Source organism: Amblyraja radiata, chromosome 9, assembly GCF_010909765.2.
Source record: "Amblyraja radiata isolate CabotCenter1 chromosome 9, sAmbRad1.1.pri, whole genome shotgun sequence".
NCBI lineage: Eukaryota > Metazoa > Chordata > Chondrichthyes > Rajiformes > Rajidae > Amblyraja > Amblyraja radiata.
In genome coordinates, this window is record NC_045964.1 from 75033678 (window position 1) to 75053549 (window position 19872).

Genomic DNA, 19872 nt, shown 5'->3' on the forward strand with positions numbered 1-19872 from the left:
TCCTGTATCCACTGGATATTTTTACATTTAATTTCTGTATATATTACAGTACTATGGACTTGTTTTTTCACAAGCAAACTTCTTGAATGGTAGTACAGTTGTTAGGACAGCTTTTTGTATAGCAATTAACACCCAGCACCTATATTTCTTGTTGTTGCATGGTTTAAAATGTTTAAACAAACAGGTTAAATTCATTAAACTTTCCCAAATAACTCGTAACTTTAAAAACAAAAGCCTAATTGTAATTTATTTCTTGGAGCTTTTATACTGAACTACCATTTTAACAGATTTTAATTTGGAGTATATTGCAAAAGCCATTAAACTTGATGGGTGCACATTTAATGTTGGTTGACAGTGGAGTGGAATTAGTGAAAGCTGTGAGAAAGCCTAATGAGGAAACAAAGTAGCTGATTGAATGCAGTTCCTGTACTAAGAACCTAAAGGTAAGGAGTTTATAAATGTGTACATGTACTGTCAGTACGTCCAGCCCCTTTTTACCTCCAGTCCCTTTATACCCCCACTCTCTCCAAGAGGTCTGCCGGTTCTTCCTTGAATAGTGACCCAGTCAGTTTCCCCTCTACTAACACTACTCTTCCTGGAGGATCTTCTTGCCCCCTACAACTTCTCTTTTGTCTCTTTCCTTCAAGTTAAAGGTGTAGTCATAGACACTCACATGGGCTCCAGCTATGCCTGCCTTTTTGTTGGTTATGTTGAACAGTCCTTGTTCCAAATGTACCCTGACATCCTCAACTATTTCTCCGCTGCATTGTTGACTGATCAGAGCTGCCTTCTGAACCTGTGTGGAAATCGTTGATTTAATTAACTTTATCACTAACTACATCACAACTTTATCACTATCTTTGACACCGCTTTCCTCTTTCATGATGAGTCCATGAGTTCTGCATGGGTGCAGGAGGTAGCCCCGATGCAGTCGTCAATATAACATAAATAGAGTTCTTGGAGAGGGCTAGTATATACCTGGAACTGGCTTCACAATTCACAACTATTCTTTCCTTATCTCACACCTTGTCTTTTCATCTCTTGCCTTTAACCAACCATCTACCTATCACAAACTCCCATCACCTGTATCCATCTATTACGTGTCAGGCTTTGTCTTGCGCCTCATCTCTCCTGTTCTGCCTCTCACATCCCCACCCCACCCCACCACAATCAGTCTGAGGAAGGGTCCCGCCTTGAAATATCACTGATCCTTGTTCTCCAGGGATGCAGCTTGACCCGCTGAGTTACTTTGACACAAAGACACTTTTTTTGTAAATCATCATCTGCAGTTCTTTCTTCTAAATATAAATATTGATTGATGCAAGGATATATATTTTTTTATTAGAGGAAAGATTAACCATAAAAATGTGGAATTTATTTTACCTACAGACTGAACTGGCATTCATGGCTTGACCTTCGCAATGTAAAGTTATGACATTGTAGTGTTATAACAAATGGGAATTTATAATCTAAATCTGGATAATGTATATAATCAGCTTCTGCACAGGGATTACTTCCTTTTAATTCTTAGGTAAAAGTAGTTTCTCACTGCCAGAGGGCTCAACATTGTGGCACTTTCAATGCATGTAGTGCTGCTAAAATAAACACTAACAAAGTTAATACAAATATGCGAATGCCAGTCACTTTAAAATGTAATCTGTTTGCATTGGTGGTTAGTAAAATGAAACATACATGCATATATTTTATATAAAAGTATGCCGAGCTCTACCTTTTCATATACAATTCACTGTCCTGCTTTGAGCATATGTTTACATATTTCTGTGACGTGTTCCCAGTTCTTTTGTAATTTCTTTTGGACTTTTGCATTCAAACTGGCATTTTGGAGATAGAAAAGCTTGTGGAAGGAATTGTCATTTGCTCATAACTACTTTTAAAAGTGAATAATGTAGGCAATAATGGAGTTCTGCCCATTCCCCTGACATCAATCTGAAGTGTCTCGACCCAAAACGTCACTCATTCTTTCTGTCCAGAGATGCTGCCTGTCCCACTGAGTTACTCTAGCATTTTGTGTCTACCTTAATATAGGCAATTATTGGTTTGGAAGTTAATAGTAGACTTAGTAGCCTTTAATATGTGTTGATATTGTTTGTTCCTTATATGGCTATTTAAAAGCAGATTGTTTGACCAGTAATTTGCATCAACACATCCTGACAGTAAAGTCGTCGTCTTTATAAATAAGTATTTGCCCACCAGTAGGTTAAAATGAAAGACACAAAATGCTGGAGTAATTCAGCGGGTCAGGCAGCATCTCTGGAGAAATGGAATTGGGGATGTTTCAGGTCAAGACCCTTCTAAAGACTTATAACATCAACTAATATAAAGTACAGATTTAGAAATTATAACCTTTGCTTAAACCGAAGCATTGATGTTAATCTTTTTATTCTCTTGAGTGAATTATCTGGTTGAATTGCCGTACTGCAATTCTTGATCAGTGATGCTTGCTGGATTTAAAGAACATGTTGGTTTATGATGTTTTAGTCAAATTCATTGATCTTGAAAGCATTGTATGTTGCTTAGATATAATTCTTGGCATTTGTAAGAATTTGTTAGCTAATTTCTTGCAGATGGAAAGCAAATATTTTGAAGTTAATGTGGCTCAATACTCGTTTTTCTCAGACATTTATCTTAATTTCACATAACCTTTGTGTGGTAATATTTTTCAACTGTCATCTATGTGTTTCCTTTTGCAATCTTACAAGCGAGGAAAATGTATTTCGTGGAACTCTACCAAAAGGAAACTAGTCTCCCTGTGAATATGGGTAGCACTCCATTCCATTGGATGTAAAAGAAAAGTGGGTACAGTCAAGTGTTCAATGTTAGGATAAAATGGCTAGGAAGCACGAAATACTACAAATGCTTAAATTTTGAGATTGGATATGACCAAATAAATTTTGGATATTTGCTTATCATTGGAATGGGTTTATTGGTGTTCTAGAATCTAATTAGGATACTTTGTGTCAGAGTCCTCAATTTAGTACTTTCTAGTGTTTAAGAAGGAACTGCAGATGCTGGAAAATCGAAGGTACACAAAAAAGCTGGAGAAACGCAGCTTCATAGATGCTGCTGCACCCGCTGAGTTTCTCCAGCTTTTTTGTGTACCTAGTACTTTCTAGGGTTGCCCATCTCATCCATTCGATGTCCTCTGATAGCCAAAAACTCATTCTAACTGGATTATTTTATTACCCCTACTCCAATTTCTCCATTGGTGATTGCATCTACTAACATTTTATTATCTAATAACTAATATTTAGAAAAATGAACGTACTGAGGCAATTTTTCAGGTGCTTTTCGTAGTTGAATTCAATTTTTTGAAGAATAGATTTGTTAAAATTTATATCAAATTATTTACATTTATGATATTTTTTAACATTTTTGATAATGTTGTTAATTACTTTAACATATTTCATGCAACATGCTGTTTTGTGGAACTTTTGTCAGGTTCATGAAATCGTTCACTAAGATAATGTATAAAATCAATGCAATTTAATTAATCTCATAAGCAATTCGTCTTAATGGCAATTATCTAAAAGTTGAATGACTTATTAACTGGGTTAATAGAATTGTTGCCATTGGGCCATTCTTGGAGAGTGAACCAAAATGTCACACACGTGATCAAATGTCGTCACATAAACTAATGCATTAAAAAATTCTTATAAGAGATTAATCTTATTCATTGCTATTTTCCTAAATACTGAACTATAATGCATGTCTGCTAAAGATGTGAACATTCTAGCTTTTTAAAATTCACAGAGTTTAAGATAAAACTGAGTTATGAAATAAATACTTCCGTGTGAGGTCACACACGTGACAGTCATATTTGACCTCTGACCCTAATCAAACATTGTCAGCATAACCTATTTAAATTTCACTTGATAACTTTGAAAAAAATATGAATAATATATACAGTACAAAACAATATACCTGTAATGCTTTCAGAATTAGAAAGGATGTATTCCACAATTTTTCATATTTTTGGTCACACACGTGATTAAGAATGGGGCCTGATTTCAAAAAGCTTGTCTGGGTAAAAAGTAAATAACATTTTTCAATTATTGAACTACTCTATCCTCATACCGATATCCAATCCTGAATAGGTGCTTATGGCTGTAGCTGAGATGTAGGTAATAGCAAATGTAATCCAGATATGCTGGGTCATGAATATGAAAATATAGTAAATGAAATTAGCCAAAATCAATAGAACATACAACAGGACAAGAGCAGGCCCTTCAGTCCACAATGCCTGTGCTAAACATGATACCAAGACAAATCCTTGCTTGCCTGCACATAATCCATATCCCTCCATTTCCTGCATGTTCTTGTGCCTATCTAATAAGCTCTTAAATCAAATCTACCTGCACCACCATCTACAGTGCCATGTTCCAGGCACCTGCCACCCTCTGTTTAAAAAAGAAATTGCCCTGCACATCTCTTTTAAACTTTACCCATCTAACCTTATAGCTATGCCCTCCAGTATTTGATATTTCCATCTTGGTAAATGGGTTCTGACTGTCTAGCCTATCTATGCCTCTCATAATTTCTCGGTCTCCCTGCAACCTCTGGTGTTCTTGGAGAAAACAAACCAAATAAGTCCAACCCCTCCTTGTAGTTGTGTAGGAAAGAACTGCAGATGCTGGTTTAAATCGAAGGTAAATACAAAATGCTGGAGTAACTCAGTGGGACAGACATCATCTCTGGAGAGAAGGAATGGGTGACGTTTTGGGTCGAGACCCTTCTTCAGACTGATGTCAGGGGAGGGACAAAATGCTGGAGTAACTCAGCGGGACAGGCAGCATCTCTGGAGAGAAGGAATGGGTGACGTTTTGGGTTGAGACCCTTCTTCAGACTGATGCCCCGACCAATGAAGGCAAGCACATCATGCTTTTATTGTAGGAAAATGTTCAAATGTTTCTAGGGTTGTTTTCTGCATTCATGTAACAAACAGGTCAAACAAGTCAATATGAATTGTCAAATACATGTAAGCACGGATGTAAGTCTTTTACTGCGATTGATAAAATTAGATTCCTATTTTTTTTTCATCGTTACCCTTAAGAAAAGATTTGATGGGGATAATGCAAAAAATTCCACTTGTTGGCAGGCCATAACTAGAGACTAGGAAAATAAGATTGCCTTTTTTAAACCCAATGTGAAATTTAACCCGGAGACTCGACAGAATGTGGCATTGGGTTGGTGAGGTGAGTATTGTTATAGGAAAGTAATGGGTAGTGGAAAGTTTGCTGAAAGTTAGAGGGTGCGAGGAGAATATATTCTATTAAGTCTGTTTTTTTCTGTGTAATCTTAAATGCTTTGGATATAAAAGTAACTGGAATTTTTTGCTACCAAAGATGGTGGAGACAAGGTTTAAGGTGGAAATTGATAAATATTGACAGATCATTGAATTGAGGGTTGGGGAGAACTGGCATAGATACGAGGAAAGATCAGATAGAATTATTATTTTCTTTGGAAAATAGAACATAATAGTAAATAGAATTGAGTGGCCTGGATAGGAATGATTTGTTTCCCTTGACAAAAAAGAGTCATCAACCAGGGTGCAATACATGGATTAGAAGAAGCATGTTGAACTGCTGAAGACTTTGTCAAGAGAACAATCTCAGTGCTGATGTGTATTGTGTCATCAAACTACAGCAAGGACTTGACAGCATTAAAGAGTGCAGAAGAGATTTGCCAGGATATTGCCAGGATATAGAATAGAGGACTTTAGTTACAAGAGGAGATTGGATGGGTTGGTTCTCACTGGAGTGTAAGAAGCTGAGACGTGTCCTTATTGAAGCTTATAAAATTGAGGGTGAATTGTCAGGTTTTTTTTCTGTGGCAGAGGAGTCTAAAACTAGAGGGCTGAGGTTTAAGGTAAAAAGAGAGAAATTTAAAGGAGAGATCTGGAGAGCGGGTTTTTCCTCACAGAGGATGATGGTTATCTGGAATGAGCTGCCAGTGGAGGTAGGGGCGGATACAATTACAATGTTTAAAAGGCATTTGGGTTGGAGAGCATGTGTAGGAAAGAACTGCAGATGCTGATTTAAATCGAAGGAGGACACAATACTGTAGTAACTCAGCGGGACAGGCAGCATCTCTAGAGAGAAGGAATGGGCGGTGTTTCGGGTCGAGACCCTTCTTCAGTTGGAGAGTAGAAAGAAACGTGCCTACACAGGATTAGCATCATGAGTTATGCCAAAGGACCTATTTCTATGTTACACAGCTATGATTGCCAAGATTTTGATGTGTCAGAAATGGGGGAATGACATTTCCTTGTCCTGTCTGTGTGGTTCAGGCGATGTTTGCATTTTGTAATGTTGCTATGTACCAGTTGCCTTTATCCTTGTGCACGGAAGCGCTTGCATGTTTGGGATGTGGTGTTGAAGAAGCCTTGAGATGCTGCAGTGTATGGTGGTAGAAGACGTGAATGTTAAATGTGGAAGGTAGGATGTTGATCAAATAGGCTCTTGGTTAAAAATAGGAAATGCTTGATATGATCAGCAGGTCAGGCCCCATCTGCAGGAAGTGAGAAATGCTGGAAATCATCTTCTCACAGATGTGGCCTGACCTGATCATTTCCAGCATTATTCTCTTATTTTAGACATTCAGCATGTGGAGTTTTTATTTTATTTTCACTTTCAAGTTGCTGAGTTTCTGACAAATAAATTGACTTGTGGTCTGTGGATGATAGAGCTTTAGGACATCAATAATTAAGTCACTAGCCTGAAAATACTCTGCTCCACCCATATCTCGTTGTATTTCTGTGGCTTTTCTAAGATTTTGAGTCTTGCCCAACAGTCGCTAAAGATGTTGATGGTGAATGATTCAATGATGCTCACGCTGTTATGTCAGGAGAAGTTATTTGCTTTTTTTGATAAAGATAGCAACTGCTTGACAATTGTGTTGTGTAAATAACTGTGCCTAGACGGGACTGAATGCTGTGATTGTTAGCACATTTCTCCACTTCTATGAGGGAAGAATATAATTGAAGCAGCTGCAGATAGTTTAACATGCAGTTCCCTGAGAAACTTTTACATTTTGTTAACTTTATCAAGTGTACCAAGGTACAATGGAAAGCTTTTGTGTGCTAACCAGTTGGCGGAAAGACGATACATGATTACAATTGTGCCATTCACAGTGTACAGATACATGATAAAGGAAATAACATGAATAACGTTTAGTGCCAGGTAAAGTCCGATCAATGATAGTCCAAGGGTCTCCAATGAGGTAGATACATTGTTCTGGATCTCAACTGATTGGCAGCAACAACCCATTTTCTTTCTGCTAAAACTACGATCTGAGCTGGCAGATTTTTTGCTTTTTACTCCAATTAACTCCAGTTTTGGGCTAATTGACAACATTCACAAATGCCACCTTAAAGTTACACATTCTCATTTATCCCTCCTCTGGAATTTAACTCTCCTGTCTGTTGGGCTGGGGCTTTAATGAGATTTGGAGCTGAGATATCCTGGCAGTACCCAAACTAAGAATCTGTGAGCAAATGAAGCCTTGTGGCACTCTTGATTACTTCTTTATTCACTTTAATAGGATAGATTGTCTTTTTTGTGGGAAAATCATACCAGTATAATTTTCCTTATTGGGTTTGTGTTATTGTGGGAGTTGCAATCAATCACTTTGGCTACAGGGAGAGGAAATTATGGTACGCAAGTCCTTATTACAGGTTACAACACTTTTTGGGCTTGTATCCTTCGTATATTCAGGATGGCCAGTGTTGCTATACGAACAGAATCAAATCATACGAATATCAATTTGCAAGTTGTTGGGGATCTCGGCATGAAGCTAAGGTAGACAATTCGCTGAACACTTAAGTCTAATGGTTTCAAGTGGTTCTGCACTAACAGCACTTTTAAGGATGGAGGCATTCCTAGAATCACTACCTCTTGTCCATGGATCAATTGTTAACCTTTTACAATGGGATGTGACAAAACTGCAAAACCTTCCCCATATTTGCTGTTTATGGGATTGTTTTGCTTTTTATAACATACTTTGTTTTTCATGCATGTAATTCTGCATTGGAGATTCAGCAGGTTATTAGATGCATTGGTTCTGGTCATGGCATGCTTTTTAATGCACATGGAACCAAGCCTGATTCCCTGGTTTGATGGATATGCTGATCCTTGAAATTACAGATTGTAGTAAAGCACGTTTCTGCTGCTAATGACTTCAGCACCTCGTAGATTTCTGCTAGATTTGTTCTAAATTTATCACAATTGGCATGCGAGTAACATCATACGATACAATGAAGGGAGTCCACTTTATGAAAATGTAACCATCTCTACTTTGGTTCCGGTTACTTCTATCATTGATATCATGAACAGATGATTCTGTGAGGTGCAAACTATTGATCCCAAGACAACATGTTTAACCTTTGCAACATTGAGTTCATGGAAACTTCTCGCGTTAGATGAGCAATGTGACAAATTCAGGGCCGTGGAAGAATTGAGGGCTGATATGTGAACTGGAGCGGGATGTTAATGTCTTTATTATCACATTTTTTTGCATTTGTAAAGACAAATAGGATTGGTGTTTAATCCAACCCTTGGTGTGATAATAATAATAATAAATTTTATTTATGGGCACCTTTCAAGAGTCTCAAGGACACCTTACAAAAATTTAGCAGGTAGAGGAAAAACATGTAAGGGGAATGAAATAAATAGTAGAGACACGACTAGTACACAAATTAAAGACCGAATTCAATTCAAAACACAATATGAGGCAATTCATGCACAGATGAAAAGGGAGAGGGACGTGGGGCTAAGGATAAGCAGAGGTGAAGAGATGGGTCTTGAGGCGGGACTGGAAGATGGTGAGGGACACAGAATTGCGGATCAGTTGGGGGAGGGAGTTCCAGAGCCTGGGAGCTGCCCTGGAGAAGGCTCTGTCCCCAAAACGGCGGAGGTTGGACTTGTGGATGGAGAGGAGACCGGCTGATGTGGATCTGAGGGACCGTGAGGGTTGGTAGGGGGAGAGGAGGTCAGTGAGATATGGGGGGGCCAGATGGTGGAGGGCTTTGTAGGTGAGGACCAGGATTTTGTAGGTGATCCGGTGGGAGATGGGAAGCCAGTGAAGTTGTTTGAGGACTGGAGTGATGTGATGCCAGGATTTGGTGTGGGTGATGAGTCGGGCGGCTGCGTTCTGGACCAGTTGGAGTCCGTTGATGTAGGTGGAGCTGATGCCAAGGAGAAGTGAGTTGCAATAGTCCAGTCGGGAGGAGATGAAGGCATGGATGAGTCTTTCAGCAGCGGGAGGTATGAGAGAGGGTCTGAGTTTGGCGATGTTGCGGAGATGAAAGAAGGAGGTTTTAATGACATGGCGGATGTGAGGCTCAAGGGAGAGGGTGGAATCAAAGATCACGCCAAGGTTGCGGGCCTGGGGAGATGGGGAGACAGTGGTGCCGTCGATGGTGAGAGTGGGGTTATTGATTTTGCTGAGTGTGGATTTGGAGCCTATGAGGAGGAATTCTGTCTTATCGCTGTTGAGTTTGAGGAAGTCATGTTGCATCCAGGTTTTTATAGCTGACAAACAGGAGTTGATATGGGAGAGGGGGGGGGGGGGTGTGGGGGGATTTGGTGCCGGGGTAGATCTGGGTGTCATCGGCGTAACAGTGGAAGTCCAGGTTGAAGTGATGCATGGCAAATTTATTTGCGCTTAATTGCCTTATAGATGGGCCAAAAATAATAATTGTTCTTATGGCACAGATGTAATACAATTATTTAAATCTTGCATCAGTGTCAACTATGTCTTTTAAATGTACCCTTTTCCTGTTTTAATATTTTCTTTTTCTTCAACAGTTGGCATATTGTATTGTACAGTTTCTTGAAAAAGATCCATCATTAACTGAATCGGTACGTTTTCTAATGATAATAATAATAAATACTTTATTAATCCCCTTATTCAGGGGAAATTCAGATGTCCTTGCTTATCACACTAATAAAAATACAACATAGCATTAAAGAAGTTTAACATGAAAACATTCAAACATCCCCCCACAATGGTTCCCACTGTGGGGGAAGGCACAAAGTCCAGTCCCTATCCCCATGTCCATCCATAGTCGGGGCCTATTGAGGCCTCCACAGTCGCCGCTACGGAGGCCAGATGTTTCAGGCCCTCTCGCCGGGTGATGGTACTCCTGCGTCGGGAGAACCCTCTCAGCAGCTTGTGGTGCCAGGAACGGCCGCCTCCTTACCGGAGACCGCGACTTCCAAGCCAACAGGCCGCGCTGGACGGAGCTCCACACACTGGCGATCTCGGCGAGAGATCCCAGGCTTCGCGATGCAAAGTTCAGCACCGTCGCCCGCAACTAGCCGCTCCACAGACCCGCGGCTTTGCAATGTTTTTATCTGCGGTCCCAGCACACCGGAGTTCCAGCGCTGCGACCCAGGCAAGGCATCGCCCGCTCCGCGATAGCGCTCCAGTGCTGTGCCGAAGCCGAGGTTCTGGCCAGGTCCCCTCAGGATACTCCGCTCCAGGCCCCGCTGGTAGGCCGCGAGGACGGGTCGAAAGTGCTGCTCGGAGGAAAGCAGCCTCTCCGACCAGGTAGGGACTTGAAAAAGCAGTTTCCCCCTCCCCCCCCCCCCCCCACCACTCCCCACACATAAAAAGATTAGACCCCCAACTACACACTTTAACGTACTAAAAATAATAAAAAAAGAAGTGAAAAAAACGGACAGCTGCAGGACTGGCAACCGTACAAGACAACGCCCCCTCTCGACCCCGATTCTTGATTAATGTTATTTTATCAAGTCTTCAAATGGACTGATCTTAAAACTTTTGTCCTTTATGCTTCTTTAGGTCGTCAGGGGTTTACTAAAGTTTTGGCCAAAAACTTGCAGTCAAAAAGAGGTAATGATAACAATTTGTATCCTCTCTTGCTGGAATATAAAAAGTAGCGATTTTACAATACTTACCTTCAGCTGCAGTTCTGCCACTGGCCGTGTGCGTGACTTTGGCGCCTTTGAGGGGGGGGGGGGGGGGATTAAAATGCTGTTTTGTACTGCCTGTCGGAGGCAGATTTCCTCGGGCTGCTAGCTGCTGATGAAAAGTCGATCGGACATCCGTTCGCGCTATATTTAAAAAAAAAATTGCTGGACAATTTAATATTTGGATTAAAATAAAAAGCGACTTCGAACGCCCTCAACACCTACAACGTGACAGATCGCAAGAACGGGACAAAACAAAGGGTAAGTAGTTTGTTTTACATATAATCTTGCTTCTTGGGATGGCTTTAATCTAATTTTACGTTGCGAAAATGTTATTTGGGCCCCATACATAGAAACATAGAAAATAGGTGCTGGAGTAGGCCATTCGGCCCTTCGAGCCTGCACCGCCATTCAATATGATCATGGCTGATCATCCAACTCAGTATCCTGTACCTGCATTCTCTCCATACCCCCTGATCCCTTTAGCCACAAGGGCCACATCTAACTCCCTCTTAAATATAGCCAATGAACTGGCCTCAACTACCTTCTGTGGCAGAGAATTCCAGAGATTCACCACTCTCTGTGTGAAAAAGTTTTCCTCATCTCGGTCCTAAAAGATTTCCCCCTTATCCTTAAACTGTGACCCCTTGTTCTGGGCTTCCCCAACATCGGGAACAATCTTCCTGCATCTAGCCTGTCCAACCCCTTAAGAATTTTGTAAGTTTCTATAAGATCCCCCCTCAATCTTCTAAATTCTAGCGAGTACAAACCGAGTCTATCCAGTCTTTCTTCATATGAAAGTCCTGACATCCCAGGAATCAGGTTGGTGAACCGGCAGTGTTTTTCCTGCCGATATGGAGTTCAAATTCACCGCAAATGCAACATTCCAATCGATCGCATTCCAGAAGCAAGTTAATTAAAATGCCCTTTTTTTTGGACAATCATGTCATAAGCCGTCCAAATTGTCTTTATTTTGTGTTATTCTCTCTCCATAATCATTATTTTTAAACTAAATATTCAGAACAGTTTGAGTCGCATGTATTGTGCAAAAAACAATTTTGATTATATTTTGAGAGGATGTTTCTGGATTAATTTATGGGAATTAAACATTAAATTCCTTCCATCTGGCATATAAATTCATGACAAAAATCATGTTATATTGTGAATTCCTGTGTGAATGGCATTAGTTTGTTATTTGGATACTTAGGGTATTTTTTTTTTTTAAATCATTTTTTTGAGAAATGGAATCTACTGGACATTCTCAATGGGAAAGTAGTGGGCAGAAAGGCATGTCATGAGTGGTTTGAAGAGCCAAAATTGAAAAGTTGTGGATAAACAAGGTGTACAGAGTTGCTTATTGGTTACAAACTGAGGAGTATGATGATGCTACTGATTATGATATGCCAATGTACCAGCTAGCAACTGATCTTCTCCATAAAAATGTTTATTGCTAGAAATTGTAATTTATTTACCTATCTGTTACGGATTTACAGCATATAATACAATGATATTAAAGTTCTGATCTTGAGAATATCACATTTTTGAATTTTGAATTTTCAAGGCAGTCTGGGTGTTAAAATGAGTTCTTTTTGCCAGTCTATTCAAGAAAACTTGAGTCAAACCACAATGAGTTGCAAAAGTGTACAAATTCAATAACCCACAACGCAAGCTCGGCAGATCTGCAAGTCTGTCTGGCAGGCGTAACCCATAAGCTAGTGACAGGATCGTACAGACAACCCTGGCCCTGCCACAGCTATTTTACCTTTGCAGGAGCGTCCTCCTCTATTTGAAGTACTTCTCGGATGGTTGGCATTCCTTTTTTCGAGGGAGACTTATTCCTAGTATAATTTTTAGTCTGCCTCATCATGTGGGGCCCAACAATTTGGTGACTCCTAAAAGCTTTCTTAGCTGCCTCGTCGGCAAGGCGATTTCCTATGTCTCTGGGGCTTTAATCTATACTATGGACTCTAACTTTAGCAACAACATGCTGATTGGGTAACTGAATGGCCTGTAGCAAATTAGAAATCAATTTTTGTGAGATATCACTGTCCCTGAAGAGGTTAGAACCCCCCTTTCTAACATAATTCTCCATATCATGAACCACTCCAACAGCATATTGGGAGTCCGTGTAAATATTTGCAGTAAGTCCGTTGGCCAGGGTGCAGGCTCTAGTCAGCGCAAATAGTTCGGCTTGCTCACATTCATTTTTTTCTAACCTTTTCCTGGGCTTCTCTGTCTCCAATAGGACAGTTTTTCCAAAAGGCTTTCACAGCTCTTGACATGCGGGCCGGTGAAGACTGACCAATCCAAATTATTGGTTTTAATAGCCATTGCGATGCTGGAAGGCAAACAGTTCATAACCATAGCACAAAACTGTGGCGAGTCATTAACTTGCTGATACTGCGTGTCACCCAATTGGTTACCGTAGATGGTTTTAAGCCTTTCCAGAAAATCTTCTGCAGCTTCTCCTTCCTCTGCGTATCCAAAACCTTTGATATATATCGATTGGCTGCTGGAGAGTGAGGCCCACAGCTGCCAACATAAGCTGTAATCGATCCTCATTGTTACCTGCTCCTGGGTGTGCCGCCTCTAGGGCTGCATGGTTGTTATAGGTTAAATGAACCAAGAATCTGGTATACTCAATCGCTGTTAAGACTTGCTGAACTAATACCCATAATTCTCGGGAATCAGCGTAATAAACAGATATCGTTGTTCTTCAAAATTCAATGAAAGTTTGTGGATTCCGTTTCTTAGGCACTCCCAACAAAATTGCCATCATCTCATTTGGCTTCCACTGCAGCCATACATTATTCATGCCTGTTTCGCCATTATCTTGTTGGTTGGGCTCTGGGGTTAGGGACCGTTCTGACAGAATATTGGCGCCTGGAAGATGCTTTCTTATTCCATCTATTTCAGCACCTTCCCTTGTTGCTTCTGGGGTGTGGCTTTCTCAGCCAAGTGCCCCCTTTTATAGTCCCAACTGTGTGACCTCCTTTCCTCTCGTCCTTCTTGCTCCTGGTCTCTAGACTGTGACCACGTATGCCATGCTACAGAGTCTAAACTAGGGCTTTTCTTTTGGGGGGGGGGGGGGGTTTTGGTGCCTGGGCTTGGTGCACTATCGATTTCTGATTCTGTCCTAGGTAAATTTGGTTAAATTCCTGTCGCCACTGACTGGGGCTCAAACTTTTCTGATTTTCCCATGCCTCCCTTTCGTCTCCCTCTGCTAATTGAAGGCCAACCATTTAAACTGCGCAGTCCCCCTTTTTTTTTTTTTTTAAACCTTTTTCCTTCTCCCTCTCTTTCTCCTGTCGTTTATTCCTTTTGTGTGCACACTCTCGTCTCAATACCTCAACATTAAATTTATATCTAATTCCTCCTCACGCCAATTTCGCCTTAATTCAATCAATTTATTACTACTATATTCATAACCACTTATTCCATACACAGTATTAATATTCTTATACTTTATTCTTGCAACAATATAATAATGACGTTAACGTTTTACTATTTCTTATTTAGCATCCATGGCTTTCACTGGATCCAAATTCAATTGTTTTTAATTACTTCGCACCATTCCAAATGGTCGAGATTAATTTAGCACTGTCAGTGTTTAGCCGACCCGGTTTCCAAATCTTTCTAACTATCTCCTGCCATTCCAAATGATCAGGATAAATTTAGCACTGTCAGTGTTTAGCTGACCCGGTTTCCAAATCTTTAACTATCTCCTGCCATTCCAAATGATCAGGATAAATTTATCCAGTTCAGCCGTCATTTACCTTTGATCATTCCCAATGACCAAGTCTCTCCATTCCAAATGGTAGAGTTTTCCATTCCCAATGGAACATTCCCAATGACTAAGTCTCTCCATTCCAAATGGTAGAGTTTTCCATTCCCAATGGAACATTCCCAATGACTAAGTCTCTCCATTCCAAATGGACGAGTCTGTTCAAAAGTTTATCTTACCAATCAACAAGGTTTGTTAGACTGACCTGATTCTGTCAGGATCCCGTTCAACACAAGAACGAAGGGTCGACTACGCAGCGATATACGGAGAAGAGGAAAACAGAGTGGTGTTTAACTACTCACTTCTGCTTGGCCAATTCCTCTGGTCCAATCAGTGTGCAGTTTGACGCTTATTTTCGTTCCTCGTGTTGTCGGTGAACCATCTGAATCCCATCCTCGTCGCCAAATGTTAAAATGAGTTCTTTTTGCCAGTCTATTCAAGAAAACTTGAGTCAAACCATTGCTGCTAAAATCAGTTCTTTATTCTGTCAGCGCTGGAGAATTCTTTAAACCTTCCAACACAGAGTTAGAAACTCTGGGGCAGGTCGAAAGAATTACTGACTTTGGCATAAATGTAACACATTATATAGGTAAAAGACAAGGCTAGTACAAAAGGAGTGGCAAACTATTAACCAATCATTATGGTTTACCATACATTTAACTTATTTGCATTAACCAATCAACTAAATCCTTTCCATTGATTGACAACACGTATAGTCACATGATTTTCCCTTTTCCAGCCCCTTTACAACCTTCTTCCCCTCTGTGGTTTCTTCAACCTCTTTGCTCAAAATCATTTTATTTCAATAAAGCAAAACCACAGATATACAACTAATTCTCAGAATATATACATAATACAGCAATCACACAACACATACATACAAAACATATTTTCACTTTTGGAAGAGAAAGTTATTTCTAAAACTCCGATTTAAACAAAGTCTAATACTTACAATCATAATTAAACACAATACACTTCACAATTAATTTCCTTACAACCACATAGTTAAAATACAGTTACTTATGGATTACAAAGATTAAAGATGAGTTTTGCCTCATTCTTACAAAGTGATAAAGACAAAGTTCTAATCACACAATTCCCAACTACAGACACATAAAGGCCATTAATTGTCACACTTGATTGCTTCGTCCCAAGCTCGGGTCTAATTTCATTCTGTATTACAACCTCCCCCTACTATCTCTGGAGGAAAGGAATGTAACGCTTCTTCACTAAAAGCATTCCTCACAACAAATGAAAGAGTATCAAAACAGAGTTACTTTCTCAGTTTCTGGTAACCATAAGAAATCCTTTTGCAAAGGTCACACAACCATCTCTATGCCTTATCTCTTATCCCAACATAAACACATTTAAACAGCACAAACCATCTCACAGACTAATGTCTACCCTTGGTGCCTTCAATCCAACATAGGCAACCATAAATCGCCTCAATGCCACACCCGAGCTCGGAAGATGTGTCACAAAGGAAGAAGGATGGTGCCCATGTTATGGATAAGGCCCATTAATAACCTCTATTATAAACACCAACCTAAACCAACTTCAACTTCTTACAGCATGATTATTGCTTCAAAGCAATAAAGAATAGATATGCCTATTCAGATCAACCTTTCCATGTTATGATAAGCCATCTGTTCTCCTGTGTGTGTTCTTTGTTCTTTATTTCTTTGTGGAGGCCTGTATTTCTGAAAGTCCCAACTCCAAACCCTTCTCTTGCAACTTAACACAAGTTCCTTAAGAACTTATCATTTGAGCAATTTTATTATATATTTCCTCATGGGTGTTTATTACTATTTCCGTCACAACGGACAATTTTGTAATTAGCTACAATTAGGTAATTAACTAATTATATGTTTTAATTTCAGGTCATTCATGTAAGATGTTTCATATTTGTTTCAGAATGCTTCAATCTATAATAACTGAAAATTTCATTCAGTTCTCTTAATTTTTAAGAATGTTATGGGCTTTTGACTGTCCTCGATCAGAGCTTTTGTGTTAAGTCAATGGAAAAGCAATAGGGACCAAGATGCTAATTTCCGAGTATGAAAATGGCCATAACTTTTTTAATACTGAAGATATGAAAGTGAATTAGGTGTCAAATTAAAATTATTTTTACGCTTTATCTGATGGGATAAATTGCAGACTTGATTTTTTACATCTCAAAATTTTGTAACATTGCTATAAAAGGTTTGCTGTAGACTGATGTAACAATTACATATATAAATTGTACACAATATAATAGTAAGATTAAATGAGAACTTACCAGTTTGAAGTTTGATCTTGATTTTATGAGGAGTTACGATGAGCGATTACATGAAGAAGGGCCGTCCGTCTGCGTGCGCGTCCATCTTCAAAGCAGCGGTGTTAAATCACAGATAAAAAGAAGACCTGAGAATAGTAAGATTGTGAAGAAACTAGAACTTCCATATGACCTTGATAGTATGAGGGTGGGAGCGGTGGGCACGTAATCGCTGATCGTAACTCCTCATAAAATCAAGATCAAACTTCAAACTGGTAAGTTCTCGTTTAATCTTACTATTTTACTTCTGAGTCACGTGAGTGACTACGTGAAGATTTCAAAGCTCTGTGATTTTACGCCGGTTACGAATCCAGGCGTCACACACTGAATGGATTGACCATGGATGCGTGTAATCATTAAAGCATTCAGACATTACGTAGTTAAGTAAAGACACTGATGCTTTAAATGAAAGAAAATTTAAAAAAAACTAGTTACCCCTCCCAACCTTGGGGGTAAACTAAGGGACAGAACTTAAAATGGTACGTGCAAACACCCCCAGTCCGGTTATAGGTTTGTTATAAAACCGGTGGACCGTTATTTCATTCGTCCATCCTGCAGCCACTAGGATGTCGTCAAGAGGCACGTCCATAGCTCTTGCTGCCGACGTAGATGCAGCCCTGGTGGAGTGAGATTTAACCATATAAATGTTCACTCTGTTACCGCCATTACCCCCTTTGACCATCTGGAGATGGTTTGAGTTGACACCTTCTGGTGTGGTTTTTTTATGGCTGATGAGGACCGATTGCTCTGAGCCTCTGAGGTTCTCCGTAACTCTCAGATAGTGGTGTTAGTATGTTACCACACACACAACCGTAGGTCCTCTGGATATGCCAAGAACTGGATCTCCATCCCTGGCATTCCTGGCCTGCTATCAGGTTCCTGATTACGAATATTATGTTGTTCATATTGGTGGTCATGTGGTCCAACCTTAGCTTTTGCAGTGTCTGGACTCTTTGTCAGCATACCACCTTCAGGGTTAGTTATAGGCGGTCCCCACTGTCAAAGTAGGGTTAGTACCACGCTCACATCCCATGTGTCCGTGTACCTTGGCCTTAGAGGTATTAAATTGTAAATTCCCTTCATGAATTTTGTTGTATAGGGGTGCGTTCCTATCGACCCGTGCCCTGCTTCCAGCATCAGATAGGAGGAGAGTGCGCCTCTGGCACTATAGATTGCACTATAACTTTGTTTATGGTTATAGTACAGAGTTGATAGGAACTCCAAGGCGTCTGTTATCCGAACTGTGTTGTATTTGTTCGGACAGTCCTATGCCTTGAAATGGCCTCCTCAGAATCTGCAGACCAACAAGTTAATACGTTCGTGTAGTGGATGATTACTCCCTGTAACTGGGTTCACTAGGAGGTCCCTGCTCTTGGGTACAGCCATAACTGGCTGGACTATAGTTCCCAAAAATTTTGGGAACCAGGCTTGAGTAGACCAATCTGGCACTACCAATATGCCTGTGGCTTAGTCTTGTTTGATTTTGGTCAAGCATCGGTTTGTGAGACAAATTTGCGGAAAGCATACATAAACAATCCTCCCCAATTGAGGGAGAAAGCATCCACTGCCTTTGCTCCTGGATCCAGCTTGCAGGACACATATCTGGGTAACTGATGGTTTAGTCTAGATGCAAACAGATCAATATCTGGTATGCCAAATCGTGTAGTTATTTTGTTAAATACTGCCTGATTCAACATCCATTCTGTGTTGTTATTAAACATTCGTGATCCAGCATCTGTCACCGTGTTATATCTACCTCGTAGATTTCCCAAATATTCCTCTTGATACACCAGTGCCAAATGAGGTTCGACAATCTGTCGTAAGATACAGATTTTACACCACCCTTGTTAATGGATATGTGCCACCGCAGTGGTGTTATCAATCTGAATTTGAACAAGCACCGGTTGCATATTGCTACAGAAAACCTTGAGTCCAAATTGTGCCCCCAACAATTCTGGGTAATTGATACAATACAATACAATCCATGTGTTGGGGAATTACAGACTCCTGCTCATTCCATCTGCCCCCACAGTTCTAAACCATGTTTGTGGCTCCCCATCCTTAGCCGCTTGCATAGGTCTGAAGAACCATCGATGGCTTTCAAGCAAAATTTACCTTGAGCTTTTTCACGTTCGTTATCCACCATAGTTATTCAACAATGGCCTCTGCTGGCAATCCATAGTTTTGCCAATTTGGCCTGCATGGAATCTGAGTGTTCGTTCCTTTGCTCGCTGTAAATTCTGGTAATGCAAAGGCCCGTACGTACTGCTGGAAATGCAGCTACTATTTGCCAATTACACTCGCTGTTTGCCTGATAGATGGCTAGTATTTGACTATCAGGTCATAGCAGGCTTGATTAATATAGTCGTTTGCCCCTAGGCAAAGTCACCAACATATTTACTGTTTTTGATAGTAAATTCTAGGTAATCAATTACCCTTGTAGGTGTCAATTTTGATTTAACTGGATGGATGAGGTAACCAATTCTATCAAACAGGGTTTTGGTTTGCTTTGACTGATGCTTCTGCCAATTCTTGGTGACTCCAAAATGAAATTATCCTCCAAATATGCCATTACTATGTGGTTCTGAGACCTTTGTAGACCCAGAATTGGTTTCTGTAGTTTAGTCAATAGTCTAGGAGCTGATGTCAACCCATTTGGCAGATCCATGCCATCCAGTTAAACTTCAAATATCTCCTGTTTTTAGTGAATAGACACCGAATAGTATGCATCTTTGAGGTCGATGCATGCCATGTGACCATTTTATAGGAAGCTCCTATAAAACAGTTGTTAGACCGTAACAAAAATTGCTGTTCTGAAAGTC

The 19872-nt window shown here is 40.2% G+C and overlaps 1 protein-coding gene across 2 annotated transcripts in view; it reads left to right on the forward strand.

Moving 5' to 3' along the window:
* Positions 1 to 19872, forward strand: part of ppp2r5e (protein phosphatase 2 regulatory subunit B'epsilon) — a 155770-nt gene that overhangs the window by 106986 nt on the left and 28912 nt on the right. For both annotated transcript variants that reach the window (XM_033027774.1, XM_033027775.1), the window contains 2 exons: positions 9825 to 9878; positions 10825 to 10875. In XM_033027774.1, coding sequence (XP_032883665.1) covers positions 9825 to 9878; positions 10825 to 10875 — 105 coding nt within the window. The remainder of the gene's footprint in view (positions 1 to 9824; positions 9879 to 10824; positions 10876 to 19872) is intronic.